The 14,576-nt window shown below is 36.3% G+C and overlaps 1 protein-coding gene across 1 annotated transcript in view; it reads left to right on the forward strand.

Annotated features, from left to right (window-relative positions):
- TRIM24 (tripartite motif containing 24) overlaps positions 1-14,576 on the forward strand; it is a 178,982-nt gene that overhangs the window by 67,807 nt on the left and 96,599 nt on the right. Inside the window, exons 2-3 of the mRNA XM_012642755.1 lie at positions 9,694-9,812; positions 11,736-11,883. Coding sequence (XP_012498209.1) covers positions 9,694-9,812; positions 11,736-11,883 — 267 coding nt within the window. The remainder of the gene's footprint in view (positions 1-9,693; positions 9,813-11,735; positions 11,884-14,576) is intronic.

The raw sequence follows: 14,576 nt of genomic DNA on the forward strand, positions 1-14,576 counted from the left end.
TACATGTGCTGTAACTGTAATAGGTTTGTTGTCTCATGCGCACAGCAAGTCAGTATGCCAAGATACTGGGTTGCAACAGAGAAAGAGGTTTATTAATTGAAGGGCTTCCAAAGGAGGAAACGGGAGGAAACCTCAAATTTGTCTTCTAGAGGAGTTTGGGGCTAGGGATTTTAAGGTTTTGAAGGGGGCCCCCAAAGATTGAAGTGTGGAGATTATTGATTGGTTGAAGAGTGTAGGGGTGAAGTTATGAGACAGGGAGATGAAGAAACTGTATTCTCACCCTGGCAGTCTTCCAGCTGTTCCACTGGAATTTAGGATCTGAAAGTCATCTTAAGCACTTCTTAAAGCTGATTTAAAGTCAGAGATCCTGTTTATAAGAACAGTAGGGATGCAAATTCTTAAAAGCCTTATGATTCTTATGTCAGAAATCCTATCTGTAGGAATAATGGAAATGCAAACGTTCAATAGCTAGTGCCATGTTACCAGGAAATGGGCCAAAGTGCAGCCTGATTAATGCTTACTTGTAACTCTATTTCTTTCCAGAATTCTTGTTAACCCTGTGAAGGTTAATATTTAGGATTATGTCTTTTCGAAGAACTGGCCCCTTTATCGTTATGCAGTGTTTTCACTTTTTATCTTTGACAATAGTCTTTGTCCTGAAACCTACTTTGTCTGATGGTATTGTAAAGTCCTCCAGGTTTCATGTGTTGAAAGAGGTTCACTGTGTACGGTTACCATTTCAGCTCACTATATCTTGGGCTGCACTTTTACTGCTTGCCCAAATGTAATGAGTCAGAACACTCATACACACAAGTTACATGAAGCACTTTTATTACTCACAGATAGGCAAGGGACAGTAGAAGCCTAGGATTCATTGCGACTGGCCCCCCAAGGCTCTGGAAAGCTGTTCAGGGTGGATGGACTCTTGTCTATACACCACAGCTGAGGGACCCAGGAAAGCAGCCCACCCTGGGTTTTATGCCCTGGGGCAACATGATTCTCTGGGCTAAAGCATTGAAGGACTTTCTGTTTGGTGAGGGAAGAGGAACAGAGACCAGGTTGTTTGTTATCAAATCAAACTGGGGTCCACTGGGGTCCCTTGCAGCCAAGACAAACACTGGAGCCGAGAGTTGCAGCCATGCAAGGAGAACGAGCAGCTATACTTAGAACCCGAACTCCTGGATCACCAGGGTTTTTAAAGGCAAGGCTAGGCAAAATTGCAAATCAATACGTGGAGGTTATACATTGGCCCTGCCCGAAAAGGTAAATATCCTGAAGTGTGGGGAGGAGGGGATTGCCACAGATGAATTTAGAGATTCTTGGATTTGTAGAAAGGACTTTTAAGGCCCCTCGGGGGGAAATTTAGGACAAAGAATGGCAGACACAGTTCGTTTCTTTCATTCCCATTTATGTGCATTTTCCATCCTGTGGGGGTTTCTGAAAAACAACATATGTTAGGATGCTATCTTTTAGTTTCCCTAGGGAACCCAAACTCTGGCTTGTGTGGAGGGCCATTGTTCTCATCTGGTTTCCCATTTACTTTTCAAGGCCGGCCATGTTCCTGGAACCTCCAAAGGAACTCAAGATTTTCCTTTATTTCCATGCTTGGGGGGCTCGGCAGGCCCTTCAGAGTAGTCCTTGCTCAGTCTCTTGTTCTAGCCAGCTCCTTCTGTCTTGGGATTTTGCATTCCCAGCACATTCTACAGTTACTCAAAGTGGGGAAATCTGGCTTGGTATGAGGCTACCTGGAGAACTGTCCTGCCATATGCATATGGTTTGAATGTGAGTCTGTTAACTCCAGGTTTTTTTCTTTAACCTGTCTATATTTAAAGTAGGTTTTTTATAGACAGCATTTACTTGGGCGTTTTTGTTTTATATGTATGTATATTTGAGTAGTGAGCCATTATGATATTGACAGGACCATGGACAGAGCACTATTTTGCATCATACAGATCCTCTCCTTTGTCTCCCAGGGATATAGAATTATAGTTTTCTGACTGGTGGTGATCCATCTCATGGTTCTATCATTCGGCTCTCTTGTGTCTGTGATCTACAGTGTGTAAAAAGAGACTTTAAGGCCGGGCGTGGTGGCTCACGCCTGTAATCCTAGCACTCTGGGAGGCCGAGGCGGGCGGATTGTTTGAGCTCAGGAGTTCGAAACCAGCCTGAGCAAGAGCAAGACCCCGTCTCTACTAAAAATAGAAAGAAATTAATCGGACAACTAAAAATATATAGAAAAAATTAGCTGGGTATGGTGGTGCATGCCCGTAGTCCCAGCTACTCGGGAGGCTGAGGCAGAAGGATTGCTTGAGCCCAGGAGTTTGAGGTTGCTGTGAGCTAGGCTGACGCCACGGCACTCACTCTAGCCCGGGCGAAAGAGTAAGACTCTGTCTCAAAAAAAAAAAAACAAAAACAAAACTTTAAATCCACATCTTTTTCCTGGAAATGGGCAAAGAGATGCCAGCCATTTCTAGGACATAATGTCAGAGCATGAGCCCTTCATTATGCTCAGGTTTAGAAACTTCACAAAAAGAAGATAGCAAATTACATCCACATCTCAAAACCCAAAAGCTTGAAACGTTTAATTTGTAGAAAAAAGAATAAAAACAGATCCTAGTAAGTTGTGTTTTCACCTTATAATTATCTAACTATGTTTCATGATTTTAGTAAACATAGAAACTAGATTAACCCATTGCTCCTAGGCAACAAAACTGTACAGCATGTTACTGTGCTAAATATTACAGGTATTCCAGAATGAATGTTTTAAATAAAATAAAAATATACTGTAGGCAATTGTAACATGATAGTATTTATGTTTCTAAACATATCTAAACCTAGAAAAATATGGCATAAAAGTAAAACATGTTACACCTGTATTGGACACTTACCATAAATAGAGCTTACAGGACCAGAAGTGGCTCTAGGTGAGTCAGTGAATGAGTGGTGAGTGAATGTGGTGGCCTGGGATGTTACTGAAGGTTTGTTTACACCAGCATCACCACAGACACATGAGTAATGTGTTACGCTATGATGTTGCCACAGCTAATATGTCACTAGGTGATAGAAATTTTTCAGTTCCAATTTAACCTTATGGTATCATCATTGTCTATGTGGCCCATTGTTGACTGAAAGGTAACGTGGCTCATGACTGTATTTACTGTATCAAATATGGTACCTGGTTTTTCTTGTACTGAAAAGGGGCTTGGGAATGAAGTTCTGGTAGAGATGTAAATTTGGGATTCACTACCATTTAGTCTCAATTGTTCCTTGTTAGCTAGAAATATGTCTATGACTTGGAATTTATTTGTAACCTTAGTAGATCATACTTTGGTAGGAAATCAGGTAGAAGAGGTCATGCTGGTCCTCATCTACTTGATTCAGAAAGAGTCCACTGTTGTCATCTGATTTTAATTGGAGGTTACAGGGCTTATTGCATAGGTTTATCAGGTACCAGCCTTGGTTAGACCCTTTATATACATTTACTTGTATATTCCTTATAGCAATCCTGCCTCAAAGTTGTTTAATGAATGTGAAATACTTAAACTTTTATTTCGAAATAATTATAAGTTCATGAAAAGTTGCAGAGAGATCCCACGTATCCAGTTTTGCTATTGATTACATCTTACATACCTATAGTACAATATCAAAACCAGGAAGTTGACATTGGTACTTTAGTGTGTATAATTCTGTGCCACTTTGTCACATGTGTAGATTTGTGTAACCACCATCACAGTTAAAATACAGAACTATTCTATTACCACAAAAAGCTCTCCTTCGGTCACAGCCATCCTTTCCCCGCTCCCCATCCCCTTTCCTATTTTAGGGAAATCACTGATCTGTTCTCTATCTCTATAATCTGGTCATTTTTGAGAATATTATGTAAATAAAATCATTCATAAGTGACCTTTGAAATTGGCTTTTTCCCACTCAGAATGATGCTCATAAGATACACCCCAATTTGTTGTATAAAATAGTTCCTTTTTATTGCTAGTAACTAGTATTCTATGATATGAATATACCAAGTTTATTTAACCACTAATTTATTTAAGGAGATTTGGGTTGTTTCCTATTCTTTGCTGTTATGAATACAGCTGTCACAGATGTTTGTGTTTAGGTTTTTGTGTGGACTTAAGTTTATTTCTCCGGCTTGCCTAGATGTGAGATTGCTGAGTTATATGATAAATGTATGTTTAGTTTTTAAAGAAACTGGCAAATTGTGTTCCGGAGTCGCTGTACCATTTTATATTCCCACTGTGAGTATATGAGAAAATCAGTTTCTCTACATTTTTGCCAGCGTTTGGTATTGTCACTACTTTTTATTTTAGCTGTTCTAATAGCTGTGTCATGGTCTTATATCTGATCATGGTCTTAATTTGCATTTACCTAATGGTTAGTGACACAGAACATCTTTTCATGTGCTTATTTGCCATGCGTATATCTTTATCAGTGAAATGTCTCTTCATGTCTTTTACTCATTTTCTAATTGTTTGTGTTTTACTATTATATTCTGAGAGTTCTTTTTAGATATGAATCTGTTGTCAGATATTTGGTTTACAAATATTTTCTCCCAGTGTGCATTTGTCTTTTCATCCTCTTCACAGGGTCTTTTTGCAGAGCAAAAGTTTTTAATTTTCATGAAGTCAAATTAATCACAATTTCTTTTCTTTAAGAAAACTTGGAATGTTTAATGTGATCTTGAATGCAAGCATTTTTTTTGGGTGGGGGGATGACACAGAGTCTTGCTCTGTTGCTCTGTTGCCCAGGTTGGAATGGAATGCAGTGGCGTGATCACTGCAACCTTCAACTCAAGTGATCCTCCTGGCTCAGCCTCTTGAGTAGCTAAGGTTACAGGCATGCACCACTATGCCCGGCTAATTTTTAAAAATGTTTCGTAGAGACAGGGTCTCCCTATGTTGCTCAGGCTAGTCTTGAACTCCTGGCCTAAAGTGATCCTCCAGCCTTGGCCTCCCAAAGTGCTGGGATTACAGGCATGAGCCACCATGCCCAGCCAAGGTTTTTCTTTTACAGAATTGTGTTTTTGGTATCATGTCTAAGAACTCTTCACTAAGTCCTAAGTCCTTAAGATCTTTTACATTTTCTTCTAAATAGTTTTATGCTTTGCACTTTACTCTTCTGATCTACTTTGAGTTAATTTTTATGTAAAGTGTGAAGTTTAGGTTAAAGTTCAATTTTTTGCCTGTGTGTACCTAGTTGTTCCAGCATTATTTGCTTGAAAGTACTTTTTTTCTTTAATTGAATTGCTTTCACACCTTTGTCAAAAATCAGTCTCACTGGTGTGGGAATATTTCTGGGTTCTATTATTTTCATTCATCTCTGTGACTGTCCTTCCCAATACTACTCTGTCTCAATTACTGTATATATATATTAATATCAGTCTTAAAATTGGGTATAGTCATTCTTCTCATTTCATTCCTTTTCAAAAATGATTTAGCTGTTCTAGTCCCTTTGCCTTTTAATATAAAATCTTTGAATAATCTTGCATGTATCTATAAAAAAAATCTTGCTGAGATTTTTATAGAAATGCACTAACATATAGGTCAATTTGTGCACAATTGACATGTTTACAAATGTTAAGTCTTCCAGTCCATGAACACAGTATATCTCTCTGAAAATTTAAATCGTCTTTAATTTCTCTCATCCGCATTTTATATTTGTCAGAAAGATCCTTTTCTGTCTGTCAAATCAGTTGATCCTACTTGTATGGTCTATTTTAGGGTCTCTATTCTGTTTTATTCAACTATATTTTTGTCCCTTTGTCACTAACACACATTCCTGATTACTATAGCTATATAGTAAGTCTTGAAATTGAGTAGAGTGGTTCCTTCACTTTATTCTTCTTTTACAATATTGATTTAGCTATTATAGTGCATTTGTATTCCCATATAAATATTAAAACAGGCCTATCTACAAAAAAATGTTGCTGAGATTATATTAGGAGTTGTTTTAAACCTATAGATCACATTAAGGGGAATTGATGTCTTTAATATATTGATTATCCCAGCCCATGAACACTGCATCTTCAGTTACTTAGATCTTATCTGACTTCATCAACATTTTGTGATTTTCGGCATGAAAGTCCTATGCATGTTTTGTTAGGCTTACAGCTATTTCATTTTGCTTAGAACCAGTCAATTACCATATATTTACAGAGCTATTCGAATTATCTATTTAATACTGGGTGGGTCATGGTATTGTGTGCTTTTCAAGGAATTGGTCCATTTTACCAAAACTGTCAAATTTATGTTTGTACAGGTTCTTAGTTTTCCCCCAGTATCCTTTTTTTTTTTTGAAACAGAGTCTTGCTCTGTTGCCTGGGCTAGAGTGCCGTGGCGTCAGCCTAGCTCACAGCAACCTCACACTCCTGGGCTCAAGCGATTCTTCTGCCTCAGCCTCCCGAGTAGCTGGGACTACAGGCATGCGCCACCATGCCCGGCTAATTTATATATATATATTTAGTTGTCCAGATCATTTCTTTCTATTTTTTAGTAGAGACAGGGTCTCGCTCTTGCTCAGGCTGGTCTCGAACTCCTGACCTTGAGCGATCCACCCGCCTCGGCCTCCCAGAGTGCTAGGATTACAGGTGTGAGCCACTGCGCCCGACCCCCAGTATCCTTTTAATGTCTGTTTGGTCTGTAGTGATAGTCTATCCTCTTTTGTTCACAAGTTATGTCTTTTTCTTTGTGAACCTTGCTGGAGGTTTGTTGATTTTTATTGACCTTTTCATATAATCAGCTTTTTGTTTCATCAACTTTTCTCTACTTTAAATTTTCAATTTCATTGACTTCTGCCCTCAAAACTTACTACCTACTCCAAGATGGGAGTTGAAGTCTGTGTTCCCTACTCGGCCTTCATTGACATCCGGATGGCGAGGGCTGCCTCCTTATTGGTGGGTGAGAATGGAAGTTTAGGCTCCCATCAGGAGTATAGTGAAAATTATGTATATACTCCATCTTTCTTTTCTGTGAAATGCATTGTGACATTTTTACAGATTTTAAAAATTCTTTGCCAATATTTTGTTTTAGACGTATCTTCCAGTTTGGGGCTTATCTTCTCTATTTATGGTAATCTTTTGACTAGCTGTAGTTCTGTAACAGAGTTGAATATATTAATCTTTCCCTTATAGCTCTTGTTTTTTGTTTCTTAAGAAATTTATTCCTGCTCCAAGGTCATGAAGATATCCTCCTATATTTTATTGTGAAAGTTTTATAGTTCTTAATTCGTTCAAAATAATTATTTTTTGGATCAGATTAAGTTGTGATCTAATTTCATCCTCCACCTCCCAATAGTAGTTTCAGCAACATGAAAAGTTCATCCTTTTTTCCACTGGTTTCTAGTGCCACATCTGTCATATATAAAGTGTACATATATGTAAGCCTGTTTGTGGTATGTGTGTTCTGTCTGTTTTTATTTACCCCTACATAAATATCACACCATTTTAATTACTATATAGCTTTATAGTAATTCTTATTAATAGGTCATTAAACATGAAATGTCTGATTTCTAATCAAAAGTGTAGTTTATTATCTCAAGCAAAAAGCAGTACAATTAATAAAAGTATGCGCCTAAACTATCAACACAGTTTTGCCATCTTAATGGTAGATTGTATATGCCAGCAGCAAAGAAGCCTGGAGAGAGAGTGGTGATGAAATCGCAAAAGGTGTTTTCCACAGCTTGTTGAGAATTGAATATTTTTCCCTGCAAGAAGTAGTGCAAAGCCTGGAAGAAGGTGTAGTCAGTAGGTGCAAGGTCTGGTGAATATGGTGGTTGACAGAGAGTTTCCAAGTCCAGACTCTGTAGTTTGAGCAGCTTTGTTTGTGAGACATGTGGTTGAGTATTGCCTTGCAAAAGGATTGGCCTGCCTCTGTTGGCCAGTCTCAGCTGCTTAATCACAAGCATCCTCATCATTTCATCCAATTGGTTGCAGTAGACATCTATTGTAATGGACTGACCAGGTTTCATGAAGCTGTAGTGGAGAATACCAGCACTGGACCACCAGACAGACACCATTAACTTTGTTTGATGAATATTCAGTTTGGGACTGTGTTTTGACACTTCATCTTTATCTAACCATTGTGCTGAATACTTGTGATTGTCAAAAAAAATCCATTTTTCATCACACATAACAAAACGGTGTTGTGACAGCGAAAAAAGGCTTTGAGACAATTTCTCTTTTGACGCTTATTTAATTCATGCGGAACCCATCTATCTAGCTTCTTTACCTTGCCAATTTGTTTCGAATGGTCCAATATTGTTGGAATAATAATGTCAAGCCTTGCTGCTAATTCATGCATAGATTGAGATGGATTTGCTTCCACTAAAGCTTTCAGCTCATCTTTATTCACTTTGGTCTCAGGTTTCCCATGTGGCTCATTTTCAAGATTAAAAAATCACCAAAATGGAATTTCTCAAACCATCAGCATTCTGTGCATTCATTGGCCACATACTTCCCAAACACTTAATTCATATTTTGAGCTGTCTATGCTGTGTTAGTTCCACGTTGGAACTTGTATTCAAAAATAACTTGAATTTTTGACTCATCCATGGTTTCGTAAAATTGTTCTAAAAAAAAAATTGAAAGATAATCACAAGCCAAAACATGCGTTTGGAAGACTGAAGATGTACCTTCACAATAAAAGTAAGACAAGTGTCAAAGTGAAATGTCAGAGATACCAACTGTCAAACTTAGTACTTAAGGAAATCAGACATTTCATACTTAATAACCTATTTGGTAGGTATGTCCCCTCACCTCATCAAAATTCTATTGAAATCCCTGTTGGGATTGTTACTAGAACTCTGTTGGGTCTATAGATATGTTTGGGGAACATTGGCGTCTTTACCATCACAACATGTTTTCTTCATGATTTAAATATTTTTAAGTGTTTTTAAATATAGCTTAACATGTTTCTTCACAGTGATATTACACAACCTTTTAAAATTTATTCCCAAGTACTTAATATATTTTTGTTGCTATTGTGAAATGGAAACTTTTTAAAATTAAAATTTTTATATACGAATGAGATTAGCCTTTAGATTACTTTGTGTTCTTTGTTACGCAGTTAATTTAAAAAATATATCTGGGAACCTTACTGTAGCCTCTTTGGTATGAATTATGCATCAAATTTATATTAAATTTTAATTCATTCATAATTGTTTTACCAAGCACAACAAAAGATGATTCTTTTTTCAAAGAAATAGTATTTACCTTTGTTAAAGGGAAACAGATTATAGTGATTCTTAATCTTCTGTGCAGATTTTAAATAAAATGAGTATTTCTGTCCTCTACTTACAGAAATACTGATTCTATAGATCTAGAAAACCAGAGCTGCTTGTTCTTTTAAGAATCTCTTATGTGGTTCTGTACATCCCTGTTTGAAAACCGCTGCTTAGAGAAGTTGCTAAACAGTAAAAACAGCCCATGGGGGGATATTTAGTGGCAGGGGCGTGAGGGATCTCATTTAGAAATATGAGGATTTGTGCATGATTTAATATATTTTGTGTGAGTGTATATAAATAAAGTTCACATATGCTTTTTGTCATGTAACAGCAGGTATGAATTTAAAAAAAAGAGTGTAGATCCTGTAAAAGAACACAGTCACAGCTTGGATGAGATGTGTTGGTTTAGTACACAGTATATTTGTATTAAAACTTAGAATGCAATTTTGTCTTTCCCAGTTGGAGTCATTCGATGCCCAGTTTGCAGCCAAGAATGTGCAGAGAGACACATCATAGATAATTTTTTTGTGAAGGACACTACTGAGGTTCCCAGCAGTACAGTAGAAAAGTCTAATCAGGTAAGTGTATTAAATCTCGAACCGTTTGCCCCTTCTTGATAAGGCAACCTAAAATGCTGGAGGACTCTAAAATAAAAGGAGCCAAACGATAGGCCATTAATCTATAAAATTATGTCATATTTTAAAAGGTATATAATGAAAAATTCAGTTAAGAGATAAAACAGTGCCAATACTAAAGCCCATGATTGCATCCCACATTCCCTGTCCCCTCCAGAGAAAACCATTAGACTATATTTGATATTATTTTATTTCTTTGTACTTTCACTATGTATTTCTAACTAGATTTTTATTTAGAGCTCTTTTTCATTTTTTTCTATTTTAATAATAAATTCTACAACGATACATAAGAAAAACACCATGTCTTTGACCAGTAAGGTTTCTACATTCTAAAAAAAAAAAAGTCATCTTTTTAATATGGTATTAATTTGAAAGCCTCATTTGGTAGCATTATGCAAGGTGTTGGATTTAGAGATCCAGTGGTGGTTTTCTTTCTTACTTTCATAACTCACATGTAGAACATTTTGATGGCCGGCCTCTTAAATCTAGATGTCAGATCCATCATGGAAGATGTGTAAGTACTCCAGCAGGGGTTAGCCATGCTGAGATTAATTCTATAGCATGTGTGAAATATGGTTATTGGTCTACTTTTGGATCATGATTCATTGATTTTTCCTCTAGATAACTGCTTTAATTTGGAACAGAAAATCTGGAAAGGAACTAAATCTGGTTAGGGAAAAATTATTAGCTATGTTTATGACAACTCTTTTTAGTAATCACATAGCTAACTTCTGTACTTCTTGTTTCATTTTCAGCTTTTTGTTTCTTGGGGCAACTACAGGAATTTAGGGTTCACTTTAAATATGTGCGTAGAAAACACTTCTTTTTATTGTTTTAAAAGCATCCTCAATTTTACTTAACTCCTCAGAAGTTCCTTTCCGAGTACAAATGATTTTGTTTTTGTCTTCCAGTGTGTTATATCCATTACTTCGCTTCAACCGTGATATATTTATACTAGATATTCTTTGTTAGTCATATTACTGACCAGTTTTACTTCATCAGGTGAACTCTAGTAGTTCATGTGCATGCTCAATCTAGAAAACTTGAAAGTAACGTAAATAATCAACAAAATAGAGTATTGATGGCATGAAATGACAATAATAGGAGATGAGAGTTGAAGGGATTTTAATCTAAAGGACAGGCTCTTCTTGCCTGGGGCTTTTGGAACATGCTATTCTCTCTGCCTAGAAGGCTTTTCATCCAGTAATTGTTGACTCAACTTTCATATCTTGCTAATACGATCTTCTTAGGAAAAGCCTTCGCTGGATAGTCTCTACTGTCTTTCCCCAGCCTTCCAACCCCACTAAAATAAGATCCATTTCTTCATCATATGCTCTTATAACTTCTCGTGTATATTTCCTTTATGGTACTTCACAGTTTGTAGTTGTATGTTGGTATACTTCTTCCAGTGTTGTGCTTCTGCTTCCCTTTTCATCTTCACTACTCAGTAAAATCTGTATTATCAATATTACCCTCCTTTTAAAGATGAGTACTCTAACCTGCCCAAGACCACTCAGCTAATAAGCGAGGTAACTGGAATTTGAACCTGCACTTCTTCTATGAGACTGTAGTTATAAGAGCAAGGGACCATGTTTACTTTTCCTGATATTCTACCCAAAACACCTAGCGTAGTGCCTTGAATATTTGGGATATTGAATTAAGGAGAAAATGTACTTTTATTCTTGCCTATTCAGTTTTTCCATTTCATATGGATATAATTTAACATATAATGTCAGTTTAAATTTACAAACATTGTTTAAAAGAAAACTGATTGAGTCCAGTATGGTTAATATATCATTTATGTATAACTAGTTGTGTGACCAGCTTTTTCTCAAAAATTCCTGTGACATGTTTCTTTATTGTCAGGTGTGTACAAGCTGTGAGGACAATGCAGAAGCTAATGGGTTTTGTGTAGAGTGTGTTGAATGGCTCTGCAAGACATGTATCAGAGCTCATCAGAGGGTAAAGTTCACAAAAGACCACACTGTCAGACAGAAAGAGGAAGTATCTCCAGGTAATAAATTAGTTTTCATTTCTTTTTCTCTCTGTCTTTTCTTCCTTCTTACACCGACTTGTTTTGACTACTTAAATATACTCTCATTTCTCAATACAAAAACGTCTATATTACTGCTTTGTGTTTGAGTCAACCAGTGTTTGTATGCCTATTCTATATTCCAGGAACTTTGCTAAGTACTAGGAATGAAAAGGTAACGAAGACAGGTACTTCCTGTACTGTAGGAGTTCATAGTATAGGGAAGACGATAAGCAAATAAGTAGCCATAGTTTGGCTTAATAAGTACTGTTGGAGCACATGAAAAGCGTACCAAACTCCGATTTAGAGATTTAGGTTGGAGGCCAACTGACTTCACTTGAAAGAGAGCTACACCTATGGAAACAGAAAGATTGCTTGGTAGCATTCAGGTTACATTTGAAGTGTAGTCCATAAAACTTCTGTCTGGTCTCAGCAGTCTGGGTGTGGGTATAGAAAAGAATTAGATATATGTAGGGTACAAGTTTAGCTGGACAGGTGTTACAGAAATTCAGAAGGGTAAGGGATGCGTATAATGTCATGTCAAAGGATTTTCAGATTTTAACTGGATAAAGGAAGGAAGTGGAGAGTGTCAGTTGATAGGGTAAAAGAAATGGTTAGGGACTAGAGATGGCAATGACATACAGTGAAAGTAGTAACTAAGAATTGGAAATTAAAAAGTAGATGTTATTAGAGTGGGAGGCTTGAATTTAGGATTATGGAATTGGGACCGTTATGGACAAGGAAAATTCTAGGGTGTGGCCGTGGAGTAAGTAGCTAAAACCAAGCACAGGTCTCTGGCTTGTCTTATATGGTAATCCGTTTGAACTTCTAAATCATCCAGGATGATGATGAGATTTAGGACTAGGAGGATGATTGAGAGTCAGGATCCAAATTCTTCAATAAATAAAGGAAGTCTATAAATGGGTAAGTTAATATAATTTTTCTGTCTAAATCAGAAAGAGGACTATAAATAATTATCCCTGGACAGGAGGCACAAACTAGGATGTCTTAAGCACATGAAACCCAGATGGCACAAACATCAAGAGAAAGGAGCAGCGAGCTATGAGGATATTCAAATCGAACCATCTTTACATTGCTGGAATTAATTACATTTGGTCTTGATGTATTATGCTTTTAATATTCTTGTAATATATTGCCAATTTTCTCTATCTGGTCATTATCCTTTTTCCTTTTGAATTTTGCATATTTACCTTCTTCTTTTTGAACTGACCAGGTAGGTTATGTTTTGTTTTTATCCACAGATAACAGCTATTGAAGTTATTTGTCTAATTACCAGTTTTCATTTTTTAGTTCCTTAATTTTGTCCTTAATTACTCTTATGTTATCTTAGTTTTAAAATTCTATTCCTAATTTCATTAAGTATTCATACTTATTTTCATTTTTGTCTTTCTTAGAATTACAAGTTTTAAAGCTTGAATTATGATTTGCCACTTTGATTTCTGCTGTTTTTTAGATATGCTGCATTTATGGTTACCAGGCAGTTGGGGATTTATGAATTTTTGTGTTTGCTTGTTTTCTGCTTTGGTAGATCTGTAAGTGATGGTTTGGGAAAGAAGACCATGATGTATATAAAATGCAAAAAGCACATTATTGAACAGTATGATTATTATGAATCCAAGAATTTTTAAAAAGAACAAGGAAAATTTTCCTAGTGCTTTAGTTTCATTTCCACTTTCAACTTTATTAGTTTTATTCTATTATGGTTAGAAAATGTGAGTCTGTTAACTCATTCTCCTTGCTGGCATGCATTTAAGGTTTTTGTAAGGACTGATAATTAGATGAAAATAAATTCCAGGTAAATCAAAGATTGAAATCAAAAAGAACCCATTAAAGTATACCATATTTGAGGGGGGCGAAATAAACATTTTTATAACTAGAAAGGACAAAACCTTTCTAGAAGCAGTTCTCAAAAATTAAAGCCAAAAAATATGTTTGGTGAAAAATTAGCATAAACTAAGTCAGACTGGGAAAAACATTTCTAAAATCTTTGGCAGACAGTATATCTAATGTATGCACAAATCAGTAAGAAAGAATTGGACAGAAAAACAGTACAGGTTATTAGCAGACAATTTTTAAAAGAAATACAAATGGCTGATAACTATGAAAAGTTGTTTTGATCTCAGTTATTAACGAATTGCATCCTAAGATAGTAAAGTGACTTTCATTCTCCCTCTCTCCCCCCATCCTCCCCACCTCGTCAAGTCAGCAAATATTAAAAGTATTGAGAATACTCCCTGCTAGTAAGGTAAAAGCCACTCTACCCTAGTAGGAGTACAAATTGGTATAATTTTTTGGAGGACCATTTACTTGTTTCTGTATAAATTACCCTTTGACCTCACAATTCTACCACTAGAAATTTATCTTACAGAAGCATTCAAATGATTATGGATTTCATGTTTGGTTCAGCATTATCATACAATATTGAAAAATGAGAAACTTCTAAATGTCTACTAGTAGCTGGTATATCCATTGGAATACTATGCAATTAATAAATAAGATTGAGGTGCATATATTTATCACAGAAAGATATCTAAGAGTCAAGTGAGAACAGCATTTCCCAAGACAATATATGAAGTACCATTGTTTATTGTATAAAATTGATAGTGTTTTATATACCATATGCAGTTCCATATGCATAAAAACAACCAGAGGAA

This window comes from Propithecus coquereli, unplaced genomic scaffold, assembly GCF_000956105.1.
Source record: "Propithecus coquereli isolate 6110/MARCELLA unplaced genomic scaffold, Pcoq_1.0 Scaffold186, whole genome shotgun sequence".
NCBI lineage: Eukaryota > Metazoa > Chordata > Mammalia > Primates > Indriidae > Propithecus > Propithecus coquereli.